Raw genomic sequence first — 26459 nt, 5'->3', positions numbered from 1 at the left:
TCTAGGAGTGTCACAAGGGACCAATCTCAGAGTAAAGCTGAGGGATGTGTCAAGAGATCTGGTGAAGGAGCCAAAGTCTATATGGCAATTTGCTAAGCCCATGTAATGATTCCATGACAACAACATGGAGACAAACAAGTCAAAATTCCTCTAAATGCTTAAATTTATATATTTAGGAATATATGTTACAACGATTAATGAAAAAACAGTCTATGAGTTTGAAAGACCTTGGAGGGGTAGATGAGATGGTTTAGAGACAATAAAGAGAAGGAGGAAATGATGTAATTATATTGCAATCTCAAAATAATTTTTAAAAATCAAAATTTAAGAACATAAATAACAACTCTGAATGTAGATCCGAGGAAACAAAGTTAGGTGCTGATGAAATAAAAACAAAATCTTTAACAGTACTTTTTAAAAAATCCTCTGCCTTCTGAAAACTCAAATTCCAGGGGAATTTGAAAGAAGCTCAAAGTCCAAAGAAGGGACACAACAAGAACTCTGCCTGGAAGGAGGGTGGCATCTGAGAGTGGCTGACTTAGCATCTGAACATGGAAGGAAGAAGACACTAGGACTAAGTGGTACATTATGTGATCAGAAGGTGATGAGGCTGGAAACCAGAAGAAATCAAGCTCATGACCTGTGTCACTTCAGTCCTTCAAGAATCTAGACACATTTTTATCCAGTGAGTGAACCAAATGTCTTGTCTTTAGAAAGTCAGTATTGCCTGTGTTCAGGTTGAGCTGCTTTACATAATGTAAAGATAGACCTTCATCTCTGAGAACATTTAGACATCTGATGTTGACTCTTGGTCAACATAAGGGCATCTGTGATATAAAAGTTGGAAACTCTCCTAGGAACCTCTAGAACTGTTCATTGATGGGTTTTGGTGGCATAATAGATTATTATAACTGGTTTGACCACACACAACTGGTTAGGCAACTGACTTGACCTGAAAATTCCTTTTGACACTTTCTGCTTTGTTTGCTTCCAAAGTTAAGATCTCTTGCACATATAAGAGTAGTTCAAACTGGAAACAGGTCCATGACTAGCTGTCTCTTTGGTCTTACACTTTCTTTTCTTCATCCACTGCATCCTTTTACTTAAAGTAGAAGTCTTCCATGAACTTACTTAGATGAGTCACGTGAATCATTTTAAATATGCAAATGGATTTTATACATCATGACCTTGAAGTTTCAAAGCCAGATGTTTACAGAACAAGATAATTAACACACTTGGGTGAAGCCAGCCAGGCATTGATAAGGAGTCGGTGGACAGAGATGTAGAAAACCAAAGCATATGAAGATGGAGGCTAGAGAGTTGTCTTAGTGGCTAAGAGTACCTTCTGCTCTTGCAATGGACACAAATGCAGTTCCTAAGCAAGCCCATGTCAGATGGTTTGCAATTACCTGTAACTCCAGCTCCAGGGAATCTGACACCTTCTTCTACTTCTTCTGGCACTTGTATGCACATGCAAACATACATACATACATACATACATACATACATACACACACATACAGGGAGTGTTCTTATATAAATATGAAAACAAATTGTAGAGAGATTATAGATAGATGGAAAGATATATAAATAGATGATATATATGCATATTTACATACATACATATACATGCATATTTACATACATGACAGATACATACATATACATACATATGTGGATGATAGAAACAGATGATAGATAGATAGATAGATAGATAGATAGATAGATAGATAGATAGATAGATAGATAGATAGATAGATAGATAGGCAGGAAGGCAGGCAGGCAGGCAGATAGATGTTTCATCTAAAGGGAGTAGCAACCTCCTAACCTCAAATAACTGAAGAATTATGGAATTATGTATGGCAGATCTTATTATAGTTTCAAAGAGAAAGAGAAATTTGAATTGCTAAATAAAACTCTGCTTTTCAAACACTCTACTAGCAAAACAGTTATTTTTATCTATTGTTTGAGAACCCATGTGTCTTGTTTGATTTGTGCTTTAATAGTATGTTAATAAAGTGAATACTCCCATTTTTAAAGATAAAATATAACTCATGGGTCAAATCTCTTGTTCTTTGAACCTGTAACAAATACTCTTAACATGTTATTTACATTGAGTGGTCCCCTAGATATGAATGTCTTATGCACTTTTCTGCATCAGTGTCTCCTCTAGCACTTGCACATACTGTTATTCTCCAATCTGAAGTTCTTCATATGGTTGTTTCCCTCTTAAACTCCAAGCAAATATTCTGAGAGGCCTCCCATGTCTAACCATCCACCCTAGCTTCTTCTAACAAGCTGAGTCATAACAACCAGTAAGGAGACTGTTGCTATAGATTCCAAGTGAGTGATGCTGGCAACGTGGGCCAGCATGACTGCAGGAGAGGTGGAATGAAGTAACTGGGTTCCAAAGATGCATCGAGAGTAACATCAGTTTAAGGTCAGTATTAAAGTAGAGGCTGAGTCAGTTCTCCAGAGGCATGGGAGAAAGCAGGGGACTGAGCACTAGATAAATCAGTGTTTAAAGTCCAAAAAGATGAAAAGAACCTCAGGGCAGAATGTGAAAGGGACAGACAATGGGCAGAAACAGAAATGGGAGAGAATGACAGTTGAGAAGTCTATTGACTGAAGTGTGCTGTGCGGAAAGGAACAATGCGGGAAGCACTTGCTGTGACCTGGTCAGGATGTTGAGCACAAAGGTCAACACATGGGACCCACCGGTGATGTACACAAGAGCAACCTTATGAGGTAGATTGGGATTGAAACCTGCTCGAATGGGTTCAAGGGAGAATGGGAAGAGAGAATTGGATTCAGTGGGTTTTATCAAAAACAGAGACTAGGAAAGATATTTGTGGGTAAACATTGAGGAAACTTCAGCACACTGAGTGCTAATAGGCAAAAAAACATCCATAGAAAGAAAAAAAAACTATTGATGAGATAGAAGTGAGAATTTTTAAAGTGATGTCCCAGGGAAATGGGAAATGATGAGAGATGATGGGCCAATGACTAGCTTCCATCCCCACACTCACATGAGGACAGTGGCAGCATTGAGGTAAGAAGGCAGGGAGCCATGGAACTAGGAGTTGTAGGTATTCCCTTCAGGTTGCTTCTGTTATTCTTAGGGAAAGAAGAAGTGAGTTCATAAGCTGGAGTGTAGGCTCACGGTCCCCAGGAATGGAGAAGGGTGGAGAAGGAATGCAATTATTATCAGTGGAAAAGGAAATAAAAGTCAATGGCTGGTGGCACAAAGAGCTCTCAGATGTCCTGAGTCAGGAGTTTAGTGGGGCCAGCACCCAACCAAGCATGATTCCCACCAGCCACATTCAGCTGTAGGATGTAAAGATAGATTGATGATGAAACCAATGTAATAAGCACTGGGGAATACAAGATAGGAAGACACACGAGTAAACTGATGCTGTGTGAAGTAATCCTCATTACTGGCCATGTGATGGTTTGTATATCCTAGGGCCAGGGACTATCAGGTGGTGTAGCCTTCTTGGACTGTGTCACTGTGGCTGGACTTGGTAATGTGTAAGAGTCCACCCAGGTGGTACTGGTTTTGAAGACACGAAGTGGTCATGAAGAGCAGATGAAGTTCAGCACTGTGAGAGGCTATGGAAGGCCATTGGTAACTGTGCAGCCCCAGTTGCAGTTGACAGCCCAGGACTGACAGGGTCATGCAAAGGATTTAAGGCTTGGTATCATGAAGAGAGCCTACGAGATGCTATCAGCAAAGCCTAGTTGCAGTGGAATACAGCAATGTATTGGAGATGCCACGAGATAATTACCAAGAATAGCAGCAGCAGCAGTGGAGTACAGGCAGCTGGAACCTCAAAGAAAAGGTGTATACTACAAAGGGCAGAGCTGGAGAAGTAAACCAAGCCCTTGGAGGAGCCCAGAAGATGGTGAGTGGATCCCAGACATTGGACAGTTAGAGTTTGATTTTGATTGTTCTGTGCCCTGATATTTTTCCCTCTTGAAGGACGAAAGTATTTTAATGGATCCCACAGTTAAGAGAATTTGAGTTAGAAAAAGACTTTTTCAAAAGAGATTGGATATTTTAAAGGAATTTAATATGTAAGAATTTGTAAAGACTGTGGGACTTTTCATGTTATTTAGATCTTGTATATGAATAAGAAAGTAAGGGTTGAGGCATCATAGTGATGTGTTTGTGTGTCAAGATGACAAGGGGTCAATGGTACTGGCTGGTTTTGTGTATCAACTTGACACAAGCTGGAGTTCTCACAGAGAAAAGAGCCTCTCTTGAGGAAATGCCTCCATGAGATCCATCTATAAGGAATTTTCTCAATTAGTGATCAAGGGTGGGAGGGCCCATTGTGGATGGTGCCATCCTTGGGCTGGTAGTCCTGGGTTCTATAAGAAAGCAAGCTGAGCAAGCCAGGGGAAGCAATCCAGTAAGTAAAATCTATCCATGGCCTCTGCATCAGCTCCTGCTTCCTGACCTGCTTGATATCCAGTCAGTCCTGACTTCCATTGGTGATGAACATCAATATGGAAGTGTAAGCTGAATAAATCCTTTCATTCCCAACTTGCTTCTTGGTCATGATGTTTGTGCAGGAATAGAAACTCTGACTATGACAGGCCATGAAAGAGAAGTTCAATGAAGAATGTTGTGAGTACAATAGACAGTAAGAGACATGTAATCAGATGTTTGTTGAAGAGGACTCAAAGAAATTGAGAGGCCAAGACACTGGAAAGTAAACATTGAAACCACCAAGAATTATTATGGCATTGAATATGACAGTAATCCTAGAGCTAAATTCCTAAGTGACCAAACACCATGATGCAGAGGTCACTGGATTTTTGTAATAAGAATGGTGACAGCAGATTAAAATCTAGCATCTTTAGTCAGGAGAGAGGGAGAGTGGTTTGGGCAGGGGACAAGAGTGCTGGCCCACAGGGAGGGAGAGAAAAAACAGTTTACATTGAGACTTGACAGCTAAGTAACACTCTGAGGGGAGAACAGGTTTTGATTAGAGAAAGAAGATAAATGGTTTTCAGAGAAGGCTTAAAAGGGAAAGGAGGCACATCATTATAAGTGGGTGAGAGTATAGGTGGTAAGGGTTACCCTAGGAGACATGAGACACCCAAAGTGACTGATACATACCAAACAAAATGCATAACAAATGATCTTGGTTTTGGTAGCAAGACTGGCAGTGTTGTGGAGAAAGAAATGCTGAGCAATCTACCAAAATTGTGTTAAGTTCTTGAGGCTGAGGATGCAAGTGCTTATCTAGCATCCTTGAGGTCCAGGGTTCAATGTTCAGCACTGCTTTACCTGGTCATTCACAGTGTATGCCTGAAGTCCCACTGCAGGGAACTAACAACAGGGGGCAAGGAGTCAAAGGTCATCCTCTCTACAAAGTGAGTTTGAGGACAGAGCAGTGAAGGCAGAAGGACAGTGGTCTTTGATTCTTATATTTCTTCATGAAAATATTTGTCCCTTGAGGAGAAAGAATTATATACCCCATTAACTACAGCCCAATAAATAAATGTTTACTTCTTATTGTACAGAGTAAATAAATAGAAAATATAGGTATAAAATTATATTTGTTGGATCCTTACATACTTTGCTGATCCTTTCTATCTTTTTAAAGCTTTATTTATTTTTATTTTATGTATATGAATCATTTGCCTACATCTATACATGTACACACATGTGTGTCTGGAGCCTGTGGAGTTCAGAGTGAGTGTCAGAGACACTGGAATTGGTTAAAAATGGCTATGAGCTACCATGTGGGTACTGGGAGCCAAATATGTGTCCTTTGCAGGAAGAGTAAGTGCTCTTAACCACTGAGCCTTATCTCCAACTGCTCCTTGAACTATCTTCTTTAATCCTCATAAATGTTTTATAAAGCAAATGCTAGTGATATCTTAATTTTGTTGATTAAGTGACTAATCTAAGATGGCAGAGATTATAGTGCTATACAGCTAAACTATGAAATCAAGTCTACCTTGAAAAAAATAATAGTGCATGCACCAAACCCTGTCTACTACATCCCCACAAACTTTCTTTTCTCTTCTTCCTTGTTAGAATATTCTTGCTTTAATGTTTTTTTTGTTGTTGGTTGGTTGGTTGGTTAGTTGGTTGGTTGGTTGGTTAGGTTTGGTTTTTTGTTCTGCTTGTTTTTTGTTTTCAGGTATTGAAATGTTTTCTGAAATTTATCTTCCATGCCTAAGCACCAAAGATGACTTAGAGTTTGATAGCCATCTTCTTCCTGTTCTTTTGTGAGTGATAATCCAAGGAGAAAGGAGGCAGATAGGGCATCCTGCAGAAGCCTTGGAGTAACACAGCAAGGCAGATTAAAGGGGAACACAGAGGGAGCTGAAGGCTGCCCACCACCCCTCTCCCTTCTCTACTTAGAAAATTCCCTGGGAGGTGGGTAGAGAGCATCAAACTGTGTTGACAGCCGTGTGACCTTAAGGAAATGGTAAAAATGAAGATGTGAGCCTCACAGCCCTGACATCAGCAAGGCGCTGAATCAATGCTTGAAGCCACATGCCTTGAGAATTCTGGAGCAGTAAACAAATGATGCCTTTATGATTCAAAGCAACTGTTAAAAGCAGCCGGATATATCCCATGCACATATTGTCTCCTATAAAAAGAAATCACGCAAACAAAAGATCGTCTGACTGACTTATATAGTTTTCTTTTATGAGCAAAGGCAAGACAGTTTGGTGTAGAGGAAAGAGTTCTGTGTTCTGACTAGGTTTTTGCCAACTTGACACTAGCTAGAGCCATTTGGGAAGATATACTCTTAATTGAGAAAATGTCTCCAGATAATTGCTCTATAGACATATCTGTAGGGCATTTTCTTGATTACTGGTTGGTGTGGGAGAACCTAGCCCAGAGCGGGCAGTGCCTCCCCTAAGTAGGTGGCCCTGGGGTATATAAGAAAGCAGGCTAAGCAAATCACAGGGAGCAAGCCAGGAAGCAGTATTCCTTTATGGCCTCTGCTTCAGTTTCTGGCTCTTGCTTCCTGCTTGAGTTCCTAGCCTGACTATCCCCTCAGTGATAGTGTGTTCTGAGAGTTCTAAGAAGAAACACACCCCTCTCTCTCTCCAAGTTGCTTTGGTCAGGGTGTTTTATCACAGCAATAGAAGCCAGTAAGGAGGAGACAAATGTTCTGGTTTCAGGACTCATGACCTTGACCTAGTTATTTTCTCTGTGGGGCTCAGTTTCCTAAAGCCGGTAATGAAGAACATGTTAGAAGCACACCCCCATCCTCTTCATGTGTTGTATCACATGGTTCTACAACACTGTAATTTCGGCATCGTCACTGACTTATACTCAGTTAACACATCCCCTTTCAAAAATAGTAGTTCCCTTCCACAGAGTCAAGGAGAGGTGAGACAGAAGGCCAGGACAGGGAGGTGGCTTCTTTGGGTTATTTTCTGCACATCTCCAACAGAGATTAATGTGTGCCCCTGAGTCAGCAAATCTCCCGCAGTGAAACAGAAAGTGCTCACTCCGCACGTCTGAGCAACCTGGTCAGCTCACCCCCAGAGAAGACAGTGTTCACATCCAGTCCGTTGGTACACACACACACACACACACACACACACACACACACACCCAGAGGGGAGCATGTCAAAGGGCATGACATTTTTAAAACCCTGTATCTACTTCCATTTCCTTCTTCTCCTGTTAATATCTATGGCATTTACCCTTTCTCCTCTAAAATCTAAATCAATCATCTGCACAGTAAAAATAAGATCATATGGGCTTGTTCAGCTTAAGATTTATAAGTAAACATGGGTTTTATACCCATCAGCCTACACAGGGCCATTTTCACTGTGTAGTCATGAACTCCACGTGGGACCCAAGTACTTCATCAATTGTGGCTGCTGAAAGAGAATTTGGAGGAGGCATTTGTTCCTTGCTGCTGTGGTATAGCCATGGTGACAGACATGACCTATGGGGCATCTTTCATGACCTGATGCAGGGAGGCAGTGTTGCTTCCCAACTATCTGGAGGCCTGTCCTGGGTAGACAGTCTATATCTCAAGGAAATACTGCAAACCCTATCCCCTGGCTTTTGTGACACAGCTGGCTGTGACTTCTCTTATCTACCAAGGTGATTTGTTCCTGATTCCAGCACTTGGCTAGAAGTCCATCACCCTCACTTGCAACTTACTAGATGATGCATTTTGCACAAAAGGTTAAGGTTATGCATATCACAGCAAGTGCAAAGTCTTCCATGGGTGGTAAATCAAGGGAAAGAAGAAGCATTAGGTCAAGTTAGATAGAACCAGTTTCAAATCCTAGTTTTCTTTCAAACTAGTTTAGACAAGTTGCTTTAACATTTTAGAATCCACCTGTTCTCATCTGTAAAGTGATAAAGACAATATTTGCCTTGCAATAAGGATTAGAGATGTCATGCATCAGATCCTTGTGTAGTGCTGATGCAAGGCGAGACCTATCAAATCACAGCTTTAGGGCATGGTGGTGTGATTATTATAATTTGCTTTTAAATTAGAAGAAAGCCAACAGAGATTGTACAGGCACTGGGAAATCGGTGATCTCTTTAGTTTCCATTTCTTTAGCATCCCTAGAAGAGATCTGTACATGATAAAATCAACCTTCCAACCTCATGAGCAGAAAGCAACCCACGCAAAGATGAGTAGCAATGAAGGGAGCACAGGGCCAGAAAACTTCATTAGAGGGTGGAATCCGGCATTCATCACTAAAGGTCTCCAAGCAACACTTCCACATCTGGGGAGCTGGGGATTCATACTCTGCTCATATCCCTGGGTCTTTTAAAGACAAATGAGGATCACCGGTAAAATGGTTGAAAATCTGTAAAGCACTGAACATGACTCAGATGTATATCCATGTTTTCATTCTGGCCAAGACAGTAGATAGACAAACTATCAAAGGAAACACAAGAAGGAAGACCACCAGGGAATCATATGTCATCTTTCATAGCACAGAACAAAGAAAGGCCCTGGCATCTCTTTAGTCCATTCTGACAAAGAGTCGCTGTATCCATTATAACCTTCGCTTCCCCAGAGTGCACAAGAAAACCACTCTGTGCCCATAACCCACCACTGGGGATTCCAATGATAGCCAGAGAGACTTCCCTAGAGCCAGATATATATTCTGCATGTGTGTGTGTGTGTGTGTGTGTGTGTGTGTGTGTGAGAGAGAGAGAGAGAGAGAGAGAGAGAGAGAGAGAGAGAGAGAGGATAAATGGCATGTGTGTGGTCTACATACTTGCTAGTGTAGGCATATGTATATGTGTGTGGGTAAATGTTCACATATGAATAGTGAATGTACTTGTCAATATAAGTATGTGCATGTGTTTGCATGTGCACAGTCACATTTGGTTGGAAGTCAAAAGCAGACATTAACTATCTTTCCTCTAGCACTCTCCACATATATATTGTTTTTAATTTTTAAGACAAACTCTCTCAGTGAACTTCAAGTCCATTGACCTGGCGAGATGGCTGGCTGGCTGGCGAACATCAGTGATCCACCTGTGTCCACCACTGCTCTCCTCCACTCCCAAGGTTACAGTTATAGGCCCACCATTACTAAGTTTTATATGGGTTCTGAGTACCCAAATTCAGGTCGTCATGCTTATGCAGCAGGCATATTACTAACTGAACCATCCCCAGCCTCAGGACTGCATCCATTTACAGCTTCTTGGGTGGTGCTAAGGGATAGCCATGGCTGCCATCCAGCTCAGGATCTGGGTAGCCTTGCAAAAATGTTTAACATTGACCAGCTTTCCATTGCCTGTGGAATCAAGTTGCCACTGCCATACAAGTAAGAGATCCTTTAGCTCCCATTCTATCCTAAGCAATTATGTGGTCTACCCGATGATAAACAAGAGCAGCTGAACAAAATAAATTGACCACAGAAAGGAATGCATAAAAACAATCTAGTGCTAGACCTTTGGACATGGAGTGTTCCTCTCCACTGAGTAACTGATAAGCTAATTTTAAAACTTAGAAAAATGTTTACCTTTTTATATTATATCATCATAAATCAACTGTTCTGCCCTGACACTCAGAAATCATTTGTATATAAAATAATTAAAAGATAAATTTTCATGAAATCGGAGTGATAAATTCGTCTCTGAGATACTATGAAAATTCAACTCACAATTTATGCCAGTGGATTAACCTCTCTGAAATTGTTCTACATTCTCCTTCTAGTCAGGGCAGACTCCAAATCCCAGGGGGTCCCATATTAGGATCAAAATAGTATCTGAAGCATGCTACTCCCTAAGACTTCCCACTCCAGTTAGCAAGAAAAACTACCAAGCAATAAACAGTGAAATGTGTACTGAAAGACTCTTCAGAAAATCAGGACTCTGCAGAAAAACATGACATTATTGCCTACAAGTGAGGCCCCCTCTCTTTTGACAGGCATGAAGCTTGGGGCACCCCATTTATAAGGTAAAGAGCAGGTGCCGTGCCAGCAAGCCCCCACAGAAAGGTTATACTAGTGGTTTGTCTTTTGTGCCACCCTTGTTAAGTGTAAGATTAGCTAAAGAAATAGGACACACAGCTGTCAATCATTTCAATATCAGTTGAAAGAAGCAAATCAATGCCTCATCCCACCAGGAAGTCTAGAACTTTCTACTGTGAAAGCCACTGCGTTATGTGTTTGTTGTTTGTTTGTTTGTTTGTTTGTTTATTATTTGCAATGGTACTAGGACCTGAACCCAGAGTCTTTCATGTTTTAAGCAAGCATTCTAACACTGAGCTGCATTCTCAATAATGTTTCCATCTTTTATTTTGAGATAAGTTCTTAGTAAACTACCCAGGCTAGTTATGCTCCTGCATCAACCTTCCTAGCAGCAGTAATTACAATATTACACCAAGAGGCCTGGAGAGTGTTGCTGTTTTCCCTGACTATAAAAAAAATGCATAGCTATCACTTAAAAGGAAGTTAGAATAGAAGGGAAATAAAAGAAAATGCCAAAGATAGCAAAAGGTCAGTAAGATGGCTCAATGGTAGAGACACTGGCTCCAATCCTGATGATCCGGGTTCAGTACCCAGGACCTACATGATGGAGGAGGAGAAAGGACTCCTGCAAGGCGTCATCTGACCACCACACACTCTGTGGCACACACACATACTTCATTTTGAAACTGTAAGGGGGTGGGGGGGGTCGGGTTGATTGTCTCCATTCATCAGTCACCCAAAATCAATATTTCAGTAGGAAATTTTCAGATCAGCCCAAGGTCACAGAACCATCTCAGAACAGAACAGACCCAATAAAAGCAAAGGCCCTCAGTCCAAAGCTTCCCTTCCCCTTTCTTTCCTATCTGGTAAAAGTGACACCAGTGAATACTGCACCATACAATGACACCACACTGCATGGTGCCATATCATACTATACCATACTGTGCCATACCATACTGTACCACATTGTTCTGTATTACACCTTACTGTACTGCCCCATACCATAATGTGCAACACCACACTGTACTTACTAGACTGTACTAGATTTTACTATACTTTATCATTCTGTGTCACACTGTATAATAACATATTGTGCTGTGCCATACTACACTGTGCCATACTATACTATACCTTATTGTAATGTGCCATGCCATACTGTAGCATACTGTGCCATGCTGTACTCTACCATACTGTGCCATAGCATACTTTACTGTGCCATACTGTACTGTGCCATACCATATTGCACTGAACCATACCATACTGTACCATCCTGTACTGCATCATCCTATACTATACCTTACTGTCCTGCTCCATACCATACTGTGCCATACTGAACAGTACCATACTGTGTCTTAATGCACTGTATCATATTGTACTATACCTTACTGACTACACTATACTACATCACACTGCACTGTACCACAGTGTACTGATCCATACTGTGCCATACCGTACTGTGTCATACTGCACTGTACCATACTTATTGTGTCATACCATAATATGTACTTTGTACTGTATGATACTGGGCCATAATGTACTGTGTGATTCTGCACTATGTCATACTACACTGAACCATACTGTACTGTACCATACCGTACCATACTGTACTGTGTCCTATTATATGGTACCATACTGTGTCATACCATACTATGCCATACTGCACTGTACCATACTTACTGTGTCATACTATACTATGCTGTAGTAGTATACTGTACTCTACTGTACCACAATGGACTGTGTCATACTGCACTGTGCCATACTGAACTGGTCCATAATGTACTGTACCATACCATACTGTGCTATACTGTACTGTATTGTTGCTCTTTATTCACATATGGCCTCAATTTCTATTGTGAGAATACAACTCTCTGAATGCCAAAACTTGTACTGTATTTATGCCTTGTATTTCTATCAGCCAGAGATACCACGAGCACATATTGATGTTCAATAATTATTTTTAATGAATAAACTGGGGGGGTGGAGAGATAGTTCAGTAGTTAAGAGTGTTTGGAATTCTTCCACAGAAGTGAATTTCTGTTCCCAGAACTTAAATTGGGCAACTCATAACCACATGTAACTGCATCCATCTCCAGGGTGTCTGATGCTCTGTTCTGGCCTCTACAGGAATGGCACTCACATGTGCATATCTACTCACTCACACAGAGTTAAAAAATAAAATAACTTTTCCCAATGAGTAAAAGGGGAAGCATGGAAACACATGCCTATAATCTCAGTTTTGGGGAGGGAAAAGCAAAAGGGACAGGGATTCAAGGCCATCCTTGGCTTTATGGCATTTTTAAGAGACCCTGTAATCAAAACATTAAAAAAAAACTAAATAGAAGAAACAAAGGAACTGGGATGGAACTCAGAATGGTACACACGCTTAAGGGGCTCAAGTACTTAGGTTCAATGAATGGCAATGTCCAAAACCCTTTTGTAAACTTTTAAAATGCTTATTGCTTTCTTTTTATGAGCATGTGTATTGTGACTGCATGCATATAAATGCACTATCTGAATTCTTGGTGCCCAGAAATCCCAGAAGGGAGTGTCAAATCCTGTAGAACTGGAGGTCCAGATGATTTTAGCTGCTGGGAACTGAACCTAGGTTCAGCAGGTACTCTTACCAACTAAGCCATCTCTCCAGCACCCTCCCCACACCACCTTTTAAAAATTAAAAAAAAAAAAAACAAAGCAAGGGCTCAGTGTATAATGTCTTTATTCTACAATCATGTGGACTGAAGATCAGATCCCAGAAAGCAAGTGGTGACCATGTAGCTGCCTGTAAGGCTAGTGCTTGAGAGACAGACATAGAGAGACTCCCAATTGGCCAGCTAGATAAGCCAGAATTGGTGAGCTCCAAGGATTAGCAATAAGCCCTGCTTCAATAGATAACATGGAGAGAGATAAAGAAAACCACCTTACATAAACCCTGAGCCTACAAAAGCATGGATATGCACATTTATATGCAACACAGAGAGAGAGAGAGAGAGAGAGAGAGAGAGAGAGAGAGAGAGAAAGAGAGAGAGAGAGAGACAGACAGACAGACAGACAGACAGACAGAGACAGAGACAGAGAGACTTTAACACACAACCACATGCATCCATAAAAAAAATAAAAGAAATAGACAATTAAAAGAATAAAGGGGCAGGAACCAAGGAGCAGCCTGGGACAGGATCCTTCTGGTTTCCATCTGTGCCCAGAGCTGATCCTGTGCCACAGGTCCCCATACCCAACTTCCTCCTTGAGAAAACTGGTCTTCCAGGAGTACTGACACAAAGGCTTGCAGGAGGGACAAGCCACAGTCAGAGACAGCAAGACAAGCTAACACCACAGATAACAAGATGATAAGAGGCAAGGGCAAGAACATAAGCAACAGAAATCAAGGCTATTTAGCATCATCAGAACCCAGTTCTCCCACCACAGTGAGCCCTGGATATCCCACACACCAGAAAAGCAAGACTTTGATTTAAAAATCACATCTCATGATCATGATAGAGGACTTTAAGAAGGACATAAATAACTCCCTTAAAGAAATACAGAAGAACACAGGTAAACAGCTAGAAGCCCTTAAAGAGGAAACACAAAAATACCTTAAAGAATTACAGGAAACACAACCACACAGGTGAAGGAAATGAACAAAAACATCCAAGATCTAAACATGGAAATAGAATCAATAAAGAAATCACAAAGGGAGACAACCCTGGAGTTAGAAAACCTAAGAAAGAGATCAGGAGTCATAGCATAGATGCAAGCATCATCAATGGAATACAAGAGATAGAAGAGAAAAATCTCAGGTGCAGAAAATACCAAAGAAAAAATTGACACAACAGTCAAAGAATATGCAAAAAGCAAAAAATGTCCTAACCTAAAACATCCAGGAAAACCAGGACACCATGAGAAGACCAAAAATAAGGAAAATAGTTATAGAAGAGAGTAAGATTCCCAACTTAAAGGGCCAGTAAATATCTTCAACAAAATTACAGAAGAAAATTTCCTTAACCTAAAGAAAGAGATGCCCATAAACATACAAGAAGCCTACAGAACTCCATATAGATTGGACCAGAAAAGAAATTTCTACTGTAACATAAAGGTCAAAACACCAAATGCACAAAACAAAGAAAGAATATTAAAAGCAGTAAGGCAAAAAGGTCAAGTAACATATAAAGGCAGGACTATCATAATTACATCAGACTTCTCACCAGAGACTATGAAAGCTAGAAGATTCTGGGCAGATGTCATACAGAGCCTAAGAGAACACAAATGCCAGCCCAGACTACTATACCCAGCAGAACTATCAATTATCATAAATGGAGAAACCAAGATATTCCATGACAAAACCAAATTACACAATATCTTTCCACAAACCCAGCCCTACAAAGGATGATAGATGGAAAACACCAATACAAGGAGGGAAACTATACCCTAGGAAAAGCAAGAAAGTAATCTTCTTTCAACAAACCCAAAAGAAGATAGTCACACAGACAAAAAAATAACATCAAAAATAACAGGAAGTAACAGTCACTGTTACTTAATATCCCTTAAGATAAATGGACTCAATTCCTCAATGAAAAGACATAGACTAATAGACTGCATACTTAAACAGGACCCAGCATTTTGCTACATACAGGAAATGAACCTCAGTGTCAAAACAGACATTACCTCTGAGTAAAGGACTGGAAAACAACTTTCCAAGCAAAGGGACTCAAGAAACAAGCTGAAGTAGCCATTCTGATATCGAATAAAATCAGCTTTCAACTAAAAGTTATCAAAAAGGATAAGGAAGGACACTTCATACTCATCAAAGGAAAAATCTAAGAAGAAGAACTCTCAATTCTCAATGCTCCAAATGTAAGGGCACCCACATTCATAAAAGAAACTTTACTAAAGGTCAAAGCACACATTGCACTTCACACCATAATAGAGGGAGACTACAATAACCCACACTCATCAATGGACAGATCTTACAAACACAAACTAAACAGAGACACAGTGAAACTAACAGAAGTTATGAACCAATGGGATTAACAGATGTATATATATATATATATATATATATATATATATATATATATATGATGTATATATATATGATATATATATGTGTGTGTGTGTGTGTGTGTGTATATATATATATATATATATATATATATATATATATATAACATTTCATCCTAAAAAAAAAAAAAAGAATGTTACTTTTTCTCAGCACCTTATGGTACCTTCTTCAAAATTGACCATATAATTGGTCACAAACCAGGTCTTAACAAATACAAGAAAACTGAATAATCCCATGCATCCTATTAGATCACAACAGACTAAGGCTGTTCTTCAATAACAACAAAAACAACAGAAAGCCCACATACAGATGGAAGCTGAACAACACTCTACTCAATGATAACTTGGTCAAGGAAGAAATAAAGAAATAAATTAAGAACCTTTTAAATTTTAATGAAAATGAAAGCATACTTAAATGAAAGCATTCCTAAGAGGAAAACTCATAGCTCTGAGTGCCTCCAAAAAGAAACTGGAGAGAGCATACACTAGCAGCCTGACAGCAAACCAGAAAGCTCTAGAACAAAAAGAAGCAAACACACCCAAGAGAAGTAGATGGCAGGAAATAATAAAACTCAGGGCTGAAATCAACCAAGTAGAAACAAACAAACAAACAAAAACTATACAAAGAATCAAAAAATCAGGAGCTGGTTCTTTGATAAAAATCAACAAAATACATAAACCCTTAGCCAGTCTAACCAGAGTGCACAGAGGGAGTATCCAAATTAACAAAATCAGAAATAAAAAGGGAGATATAACAACAGAAACTGAGGAAATTCAAACAATCATAAGTTCCTACTACAAAAGCCTATAGTCAACAAAACTGGAAAATCTGGATGAAATGGACAATTTTCTAGACAGATACAAAATACTAAAATTAAATCAGGATCAGATAAACCATCTAAACAGTCCCATAACCCCTAAAGAAAAAGAAGCACTCATTAAAAGTCTCTCAACCAAAAAAAGCCCATAACCAGATGGGTTTACTGCAGAATTCTATCAAACCTTCAGAGAAGGCCTAATACCAATACTCTTCAAACTATTCCACAAAACATAAACAGAAGGAACACTATGAAGCCACAGTCACGTTGCTACCAAAACCTCACAAAGACCCAACAAAGAAAGAGAACTTCAGACTAATTTCCCTTATGAATGTCAATGCAAAAATACTCAATAAAATTCTCACAAACCAAATCCAAGAACACATCAAAACAATCATCCATCATGATCAAGTAGGCATCATCCCAGGGATGCAGGCATGGTTCAATATTTGGAAATCCATCAATGTAATTCACTACATAAACAAACTCAAAAAGCAGATTATAATTTCATTGGATGCTGAAAAAGCATTTGACAAAATTCAGCATTCCTTCAAGTTAAAAGTCTTGGAAAGATCAAGAATTCAAGGCCCATAATTAAACATAGTAAAAGCAATATACAGCAAAGCAGTGGCCAACATCAAACTAAATAGAGAGAAACTTGAAGCAATCCCACTAAAATCAGGGATTAGATGAGGCTGCCCACTCTCTCCATATCTATTGAATATAACACTTGAAGTTCTAGCTAGAGCAATTAGACAATAAAAGGAGGTCAAAGGAATACAAATTGTAAAGGAAGAAGTCAAAATATCACTATTTGCAGATGATATGATAGTATACTTCAGTGACCCTAAAAACTCCATGAGAGAACTCCTACAGCTGACAAACTACTTCAGCAAAGTTCCAGATATAAAATAAACTCAAACAAATCAGTAGCATTCCTATACTGAAAAGATAAACAGGCTGAGATAGAAATTAGGGAAATGGCACCCTTCACTATAGTCACAAATGATATTTCATACCTTGGTGTGACTCTAACGAAGCAAGTGAAAGATCTATATGACAAGAACTTCAAGTCTCTGAAGAAACAAATCGAAGAAGATCTCAGAAGATGGAAACATCTCTCATGCTCATGGATTGGCAGGATTAATATAGTAAAAATGGCCATCTGGCCAAAAAGCAATCTATAGATTCAATGCAATCCCCATCAAAATTCCAGCTCAATCCTTCATAGAATTGGTAAGAGAAATCCTCAAATTCATTTGGAATAACAAAAAAACCCAGGATAGTGAAAACTATTTTCTTTTTTTTATTGGGTATTTATTTCATTTACATTTCCAATGCTATCCCAAAAATCCCACACACACTCCCCCAACCACCCACTCCCACTTCTTGGCCTTGTCGTTCCCCTGTACTGAGGCATATAAAATTTGCACTACTAATGGGCCTCTCTTTCCACTGATGGCCGACTAGGCCATTTTCTGATTCATATGCAGCTAGAGACACGAGCTCCAGGGGGGGGGGGTACTGATTAGTTCATATTGTTGTTCCACCTATAGGATTGCAGATCCCTTTAGCTCCTTGGGTACTTTCTATAGCTCCTCCATTGGGGGCCCTGTGGCCCATCCAATAGCTGACTGTGAGCATCCACTTCTGTGTTTGCTAGGCCCCGGCATAGTCTCACAAGAGACAGCTCTATCTGGGTCCTTTCAGCAAACTCTTGCTAGTGTATGCAATGGTGTCAGCGTTTGGAACCTGATTGTGTGATGGATCCCCGGATATGGCAGTCTATAAATGATCCATGCTTTCGTCACAGCTCCAAACTTTGTCTCTGTAACTCCTTCCATGGGTGTTTTGTTCCCAATTCTAAGAAGGGGCAAAGTGTCCACACTTTGGTCTTTGTTCTTCTTGAGTTCCATGCATTTAGCAAATTGTATCTTATATCTCAACAATAAAATAACATCTGGGGGAATCACCATCTCTGATTTCAAGCTTTACTACAAAGCAATAGTGATAAAAACTGTATGGTACTGGCAGCAACAGACAGGTTCCATGGAATAGAATTGAAGACCCAGAAATGAACCAACACAGCTATGGTCAGTTGATCTTTGACAAAGGAGCTAAAACTATCCAGTGGGGAAAAAAGAGAGCATTTTCAACAAATGGCTCTGCTTCACCTGGAGGTTAGCATGTAGAAGAATGCAAATTGACCCATTCTGATCTCCTTGTACAAAGCTCAAATCCAAGTGGATCAAGAACTAAGAACCTCCACATAAAACCAAATTCATTGAAACTTACAGAGGAGAAAGTGGGAAGAGCCTCCAATGCTTGGGCACAGGGGAAAAATATTCCTGAACAGAACACCAGTGGCTTGTGCTGTAAGATCAAGAATCAACAAGTGGGACCTAAATAAATAAAATTGCAAAGTTTCTATAAGGCAAAGGACACTGTCAATAGGACAAAACGGCAACCAACAGATTGGGGAAAGATCTTTACCGATCCTGTATCTGATAGAGGACTAATATCCACTATATACAAAGAACTCAAGAAGGTAGACTCCAGAGAACCAAATAACCATATTTAAAAAAAAAATGGGGAGCAGAGCTAAACAGAGAATTCTCAACTGAGGAAACTCAAATGGCCGAGAAGCACCTAAAGAAATGTTCAACATCCTTAGTCATCAGGGAAATGAAAATCAAAACAACCCTGAGATTCCACCTCACACCAGTCAGAATAGCTAAGATCAAAAACTCAGGTGACAGCAGATGCTGGTGAGGATGTGGAGAAACAGGAACACTCCTCCACTGCTGGTGGGATTACAAGATGGTACAACCACTCTGGAAATCAGTCTCATAGTTCCTCAGAAAATTGGACATAGTACTACCTGAGGACCCAGCTATACCACTCCTGGGCATATACCCAGAAGATGCTCCAACATGTAATAAGGACACATGCTCCACTATGTTCATAGCAGTGTTATTTATAATAGCCAGAAGTTGAAAACAACCCAGATGTCCCTCAACAAAAGAATGGATACAGAAAATGTGGTACATTTACACAATGGAGTACTACTCAGCTATTAAAACCAATGACTTCGTGAAATTCTTAGGCAAATAGATGGAACTAGAAAATATCCTGAGTAAGGTAACTCCGTCATAAAAGAACACACATAGTATGTACTCACTAATAAGTGGATATTAGCCCCCAAATTTTGGAATACCCAAGATTTCAATTCACAGACCAGATGAAGCCCAAGAAGATTTGCTTCAGTGCTTAGTAGAAACGGGAACAAAATACTCACAGGGGGAAATATGGAGACAAAGTGTACAGCAGAGACTGAAGGAAAGGCCATCCAGAGAGTGCTGCACCTGGAGATCCATCCCATATACAGTCACCAAACCCTGGCGCTATTATGGATGCTGGGAAGTGCTTACTGACAGGAGCCTGATTATAACTGTCTCCTGAGAGGCTCTGCCAGAGCCGATAAAATACAGAGGCAGATCTCTCAGCCAGTTATAGGACTGAGCATTGGATCCCTGATGGTGGAGTTGGAGAAGGAACTGAAAGAGCTGAGAGGGTTTGCATCCCCATGGAGGGAGAAACAGTGTCAACCGGCCAGACCCCCAGGAACTCCGGGGGAGTTCACCACCAACCAAAGAGTCCACATGGAAGTACCCATGGCTCCAGCCGAATGTGTGGCAGAGGATGGCCTTACTGGACATCAGTGGGAGGAGCAGCCCTTTGGCGTGAGTGTGTTCAATTCCTCAGTGTAGGGGAATGCCAGGACAAGAAGATGGGAGTGGGTGGGTGGATGGGAGTGTACCCTCATAGAGGCAGGGAAGGAGGGTAAGGGATGGAGGGTTCCAAAAGGGAGACCTGGAAAGGGAAAAACATTTGAAATGTAAATAAAGAAAATATCTAATAAAAAGAAAGAAGGGAATGCTTAATTAACCGAGTGGATGCACTCTACTCGTCTTAAAGGCAACCACCACTGGATAGAAGCAAGGGTGAACCTTCATGCTAGCAATACGATCTTGAATCAGGGCATCTGTACATGAGGGGACCACTAAAATATAATGTTCAGGAAAAACAGCTAAGATAGCAAAAGAGCATCTTTAATTCTTCTGAACTGATTTTTTTTTTCAAAAAGAAAATAAAATGACCTCTGAGTTAGACATGGGTTGCTCTGTGTTTTCTTGGGCCATTAGCTGACAGTCAAGAGACTGAACTTATGAGAGATTCTTTTTAAAATAATTGAGGTTGGGGAGGAAAAGTTCTGGAACACAAAGGCCTTTTCCAGCTGAGGTCAAGCAGCTTGACCTTAAGAGTCTACAAGGTATCACTTGGCTGATGGATATGTCCAATGCCATCGAAGCAAATCTGATGTCCTGAGTGTGAGTGGCTCATCACTACCAAGCAATCAAGCTAACAACAATGACAACAACAACAACTTCAGTAAAAAGCTGTAAAGATATCTTGAGCACCTGTAAACTTGGATAGTAAGCATGCCAAGTTAACTACATTAAATCTAGTACAGTTGAATTCAGTCCATCTGTACAGAAATCCTACTGAGTTGGCATCACCTTAGTCCAGGTTTTACAGGTGAGGAAATCAGAGCACAAAGCAACTGAGTAACTTTTCTGAGGCTGCCCCAGTAAGAGTCAGCAGTGACCCTTCAAACCTAAGCAGCCTGGCCTTGATATCCAGGCTGCCCCCATTGTATCAGTACAATCAAAATCCATGCACACACTGGCAGGAGAGTGTCATGGCACAAACGAGGAAGCTGAGTTGTTTAGAGAGCATCCATACTCTTGCTCTGTCTGCATCATTTCAGGTCTTCCAACATTAGGGTCATTATCCTTACTTATTCCTCAGGAAAACTGAGTTACAGGAGTTAGAACTTGCCTAAGGTCACTGACTGATAATAACATAGTTAGTTGCCAAATTCTCATGGTCATTCTCCAGTGCTCAAGTTATTACCCAGTGTAGCATGATCCCATATGGAGAGAAGGCTGCACAGGGCATGGCTTCTTTTCTGTAGCCTAAGATTAAGAAAAAAGCAGGATAGCACAGAAGAATTACCCTAGACTTCAAAGTCAGGCAGTCCTGCCATCATGCCCTGTTTGGCACTTGCTATCTCTGTGGGCTTGGATAAAGCTCTCCAAATCTTTCTCCATGTGGCTAACCTACAAGGTGATGACTCCAAGACTCTCAGTCATCCACCCTGCTGATCAACTTAGATTCATGGGGTTTTTTTGTTTGTTTGTTTGTTTTACTACATAGGAAGTCTTCTGGGCACCCAAGATGGGAATCTCTGCTCAGGGTCTATGTGCCCTTCTCAGTTTGAGTCATAGCATCTTGGTAACATGGAGGGCAAAACTGTACCAGTGTGTGCTCTCTAGACCATAACCACATTTGCTCATTGCCTGCTCAGTGTTTTCCCTGGGAGAAGTAGGAGCTGTCACAATATTGCATGTCTAATATTAAGGTTGCTGGGCATGTGGTGCCAGAGACACTGATGGGCATGAAACCATCATTGACATTGCCAAAATAAACAGGGACTTGGGTTTCAGTTGGGCATAGCACAAAAACAAGTTGATAACTTAAAAATGCTTAAGTCAGTTACAGATGGATTGGTTTCAGTTAGAAATTTTGTTCTTTTCACTTGCCTTTTCAAAAATCTACCACAGGAGCTGAGGAAATGGTTTAGCAGTTAAAAGCACTGGCTGCTCTTCCAGAGGAACCAGGTTTAATTCCCAGTGCCCATATGACAGCGCACAACTGTTTGTAGCTCCAGTTCCAGGGGACCTGATACTCACACAGATATACATGCAAGCATAACATCAATGCACATAAAAGTAAAAATAAATAAATGATTTAAAACCTACTATTCAACATTTAAAGTTGGGTAGTATGTATATGCATATGCAGGGACACTCATGTGTAACTAAAAATTCTACTGGCTTTTAAAAGCTGACTAAAACTCCAGCTTCTCAAAGCATCTGTTTTTATATACTTAGTCTCCTTTGATTTCCTCGGTCATGCCTGATGGAGCCCTAATCATTCAAATGGCATTATAGATTAAGCATAAATGTATAAGACAAGGCTTAATGAACCAGAGACAAAGCTTTTTGTTCAGCTAGTTTTGGAGGTTTGGTTGCTGTTGTTTTGTTCATCTGGTGAGAATTCATCATATTTCTTTATATATGCATTTCTTACTTCTTTCTGAATTTGTGATAGTCTCACTAAATAGCACAAGCGGTGTTCAAAGTTCACAGTCCTGCTTCCACCCAAGCTCAGTCTCAGTTTTACTGAAACACAATCATGTCTACTAGTTTATGTATTGTCTCCATATCATTTGGATTACAGAATGGGATTTGAATACCTGTGACAGAGGCCATCTGGGCTTCAAAAATGTTTGCTATCTCAATCTTTTCATAAATGGTTGTTAACTCCTTCGCCAAAGTCAAGGTCTAGAACCACACAAGACACATTTCAATGTTTATCCCTGAAGTTATTAAATCTGTGTTTATAAAGACTTTCTTGTCTCATGATATATAATTTTTTTAAAGACACAAAACCTATTTTTAATCCAAGACTGTTTCACAGATACCAGCATATTATAGACCAGAAATATGTATGTACCTATTTGTTGAATCAATGAATTTGGTGCTGGGAAGTTTTTGAACTCCTGGGGGCTATACTTATTCTTTATCTTGAATGATAAACTGGCTCATGGTAAGTACTCAATAGCTTCATATATCTTGGGCTCTATTTGGACACTAAATGTAGAGGGTACATATGTTTTTCAGACCATTTGGTGATCAAGACAAACCCATGGCTCTATTATGATAAATTTCTTCTATTCCACACCATTTGTGCTCATCCTCTTTATAACTTCACAAAATCCTTTCTGCCTCGAGCCCTGATGGCTGAGGCTTGGATCTGACAGTCCTGGTCTGCTAACTGACTTGCAAGCTGGTCCTCTATCCTTCAGAATACATCTGTGCTTCACACCATGGTACTTAACTGCCTACGGGGACTCTGCATGTGGGTATGCTCAAGCCCATCATTCATCCAAGCCACATGGGCACTCAGCCACTAACTCTTAGTACAAGAGGAGCTGGGAGCAGATGCTATTGGATTCTCAGAAAACACATAATGAAGAAATGATGGACAAGACCTCTGGTTTACCCCTCCCAAAATGTATTGTTACTCGGATATGGAAGATGGTTTAATAGGACAATAGTCTCTCATTCGAGAAAACAAGATTTGGGAATCAAAGAAAGCTACGAATCAAAAAAAAAACTTGAAAAAAAAAAACAAGCTATGATATTAGCTATGAAAGTTTGAGTTAATAAATTAATTAATGTCCATAATATAACATCTTAATGGCAAAATGACTATAAAACTTATAACTTTGCAGGATGTCCAGCAGTGACAAAGTATATGTGTGTGTATGTGTGTGTGTGCGTGTGTGTGCTTATATGTGTATGTGTAAATATATACATATGTAAATATATACATTTATATTCTCCTTGACTTTCATATACTTGATGTCACAAGGAAAATAACCTTTGGAAGTTCCTACTTACCAAGCATTCCTTTCTTGGAACTGGACAGACACATGTCTTTCTCTGCACTTGGCAGAGCAAAGCTCACCACAAATATTTCCACTCCATCAGCCATCAAAGCCAAACCCAAGACGAAAAAGAGGGTCCACTGGAAGCGCCCATGGCCACACTCATCAATGATGGTCTCATATTGGTGAGCCAGCTGCTCCTCATCTTCCATCCTCTCAGCCATCAGGTCTGCCTGGCCCCCAAGACCATCTGCTCTGGAGGGCGCCATCTTGGTCTGCTTAGACTTGACATCATCTGGATGAGGGATGCCTTGGTACTCGCCCTCATAGATCTCATCTTCCTCATCATGGCCTTCTGTAACATCGCTCTGTGCATCTTCTTCCTGGTTCTGCTCATTGCTACGGTAGTAGCCATCACTGGGGGCATAGCCCTCATAGTTGTCCCGATACCTGTAGTCATCCATTCCTTGGTTCTGAAGTTGTCTGGTAGCCTCTCAAGCTATATCTCTTGCTCTGTGGTAAATATTTGGGCTGTTCCAATAACCATCATCTATTATATCATTGAGTGAGTATGCCCATGAGACTTCTTCAATAAAAACACCCTTTCAATTTGTTTCTCAAATCAACCAAATTCATACAAAGACAACCTAAGTAGCCTTTTGTGATGGTGTGTGTTAAACGTCTTTGGAAAGTATCAAATTCTGGCCTGTTCTTCTTATATGACCCAGAGGCTTATGCTGGGAGTAACTAAAAATGGCTCCAGCTGCTCTCTTTGACAAGGTCGGGGCAGTGCTTGGCAGCTCACTGGCTGTGATGTTTGTCCTTCTCCTGAAGGTTATAGCCTAGGAATAGAGACAGGAAAAATAGTTAGAATAGTCTGCATAGTTAGACTAGTTAGAAAAGTCTGAGATTCTGACATGATCTTTGAATTAAATGAATATATTTACTAATACTCATACTTCATGTGTAAAGTGAGGCATATTTTGGTTAGACATTTGAACTCACATAAGCTAAGTGAGGAAGGAATTGTAAGGTTGGTGAATGCAACCATGGGTAGAGAAGCTCTTTGAGCTTTGAAGAACCCGATGAAGGTCAAAGATCAGATCTTATATAGGAATGCAAAAGGAAGTGGTCAAGGGATTTTTCAGTACAAGGCTATTTTGTGTTATGGGTTTCCTTTGAATTTATCAAGGTTTTGCCAACAGTAGAACTATCCCGTGGGTCAATTTCTCTTGTGAAAATGTATGCTTTTCCAGCTTCAATATGAAATAATTGTATCACTTTACATTTAGAAGTGTAGAACGCAGAAATAGCTTTCTCTAGGGCCCAGCTTGCTTTTGAGATCAGCACTGTGGCTCAAAGGCCTCTACGACCTTGTACTTGGCTCTAATGGGTAAGAACAGGAGTCAAATATGAGACTCAGAGCCATATTTCCCAGATTTTTATGGGAACCCTGAGGCTTGGAAAGAGTCTGTCATGCATGAGAGTCATGTTTCATGAGACAATATTAATGTATAAGATTATATGCCAAGTATCCAGCCTGCAGGTCAATATTATTTCAGGCAATATCATTGTTCCTACTTCCATTCTGGAAATCCAGGGACCAGTATTGTCTAGGTGCAAAACATTATCTTATAACCCAGATCTAATCACAGGTTCGCTCTCTTGAGTCCAACACCCATGAGGTAGATTCTCTGCCCAAGCTACCTTTTAGAAAAGTGGTTTTCAATCAAATGACCCTTTCACAGAGGTGTCCTCAAGCCATGAGAAAACACAGATATAGACATTCTGATCCATAACAGTAGCAAAATTACAGTTATAAAGTAAGAGTAAACATAATGGTTTGGAGTCACTACAACATTAAGAACTGTACTGTAGGATCACAGCATTAGGAAGTTTGACAACTCCTGTTCTAGAATCTCAAGTCTCACAAGATTTGAGCCATCACCAAATGATGCTTACCATGTAGCCAACTGTGGACTGAAAATGAGCTATATACAGAGAACTAGAGAAGGTGGGGAAATTAAGGAAAGAAAAGCCCATCTGCCAACAAATTCAGAGCCATCAACCCTTACTAAGCCTCCTACCACACATGGCACCCACTGTCCTTCCCCACTTTCAGTAGGTACTACGGCACAAAAGACCCCACACAGTTGCCCATGCAGCAGCTGCTGGACTGCTCCCCTGCCTACACTCTAAATCTGAGCTCTCTGCCCCATACCTGCTACCTGGTTCTCTCCACCTTCACCCTTGGAGAGACTCTAGCTCTGGGAACTATCTAACTCCAATAATACAATGCATTTTCTCACGGAAGGGTGATAGAAAGCACTGGTTCTCAATACAGACACTATTGTGGGTGCCAAGAAGTACATGCTGACAAGAGCCTGGTATAGCTGTCTCCTGAGAGGTTCTGCCAGAGCCTGACAAATACAGAGGTGGATGCTCACAGCCTATCATTGAACTGATCACAAGGTCCCCAATGGAGGAGTCAGAGAAAGGACTGAAGGAGCTGAAGGGGTTTGCAACCCCATAGGAAGAACAACAATATCAACCAACCAGAGCTCCCC

The 26459-nt window shown here is 40.4% G+C and overlaps 1 protein-coding gene across 6 annotated transcripts in view; it reads right to left on the bottom strand.

The window, feature by feature from the left end:
• Positions 1-26459, bottom strand: part of Sv2b (synaptic vesicle glycoprotein 2B) — a 197320-nt gene that overhangs the window by 59154 nt on the left and 111707 nt on the right. For all 6 annotated transcript variants that reach the window (XM_021167119.3, XM_029479857.2, XM_029479855.2 and 3 more), the window contains one exon: positions 23906-24734. In XM_021167119.3, the coding sequence (XP_021022778.1) occupies positions 23906-24356 (451 nt within the window). In that variant the 5' untranslated portion in view covers positions 24357-24734. The remainder of the gene's footprint in view (positions 1-23905; positions 24735-26459) is intronic.

This window comes from Mus caroli, unplaced genomic scaffold (assembly GCF_978045245.1).
Source record: "Mus caroli unplaced genomic scaffold, Mus_caroli_1 scaffold_8, whole genome shotgun sequence".
In the NCBI taxonomy this organism is placed as follows: Eukaryota; Metazoa; Chordata; class Mammalia; order Rodentia; family Muridae; genus Mus; species Mus caroli.
The sequence above is the reverse complement of the archived record's forward strand: the minus strand, read 5'-3'. Positions and strand labels throughout refer to the sequence as shown.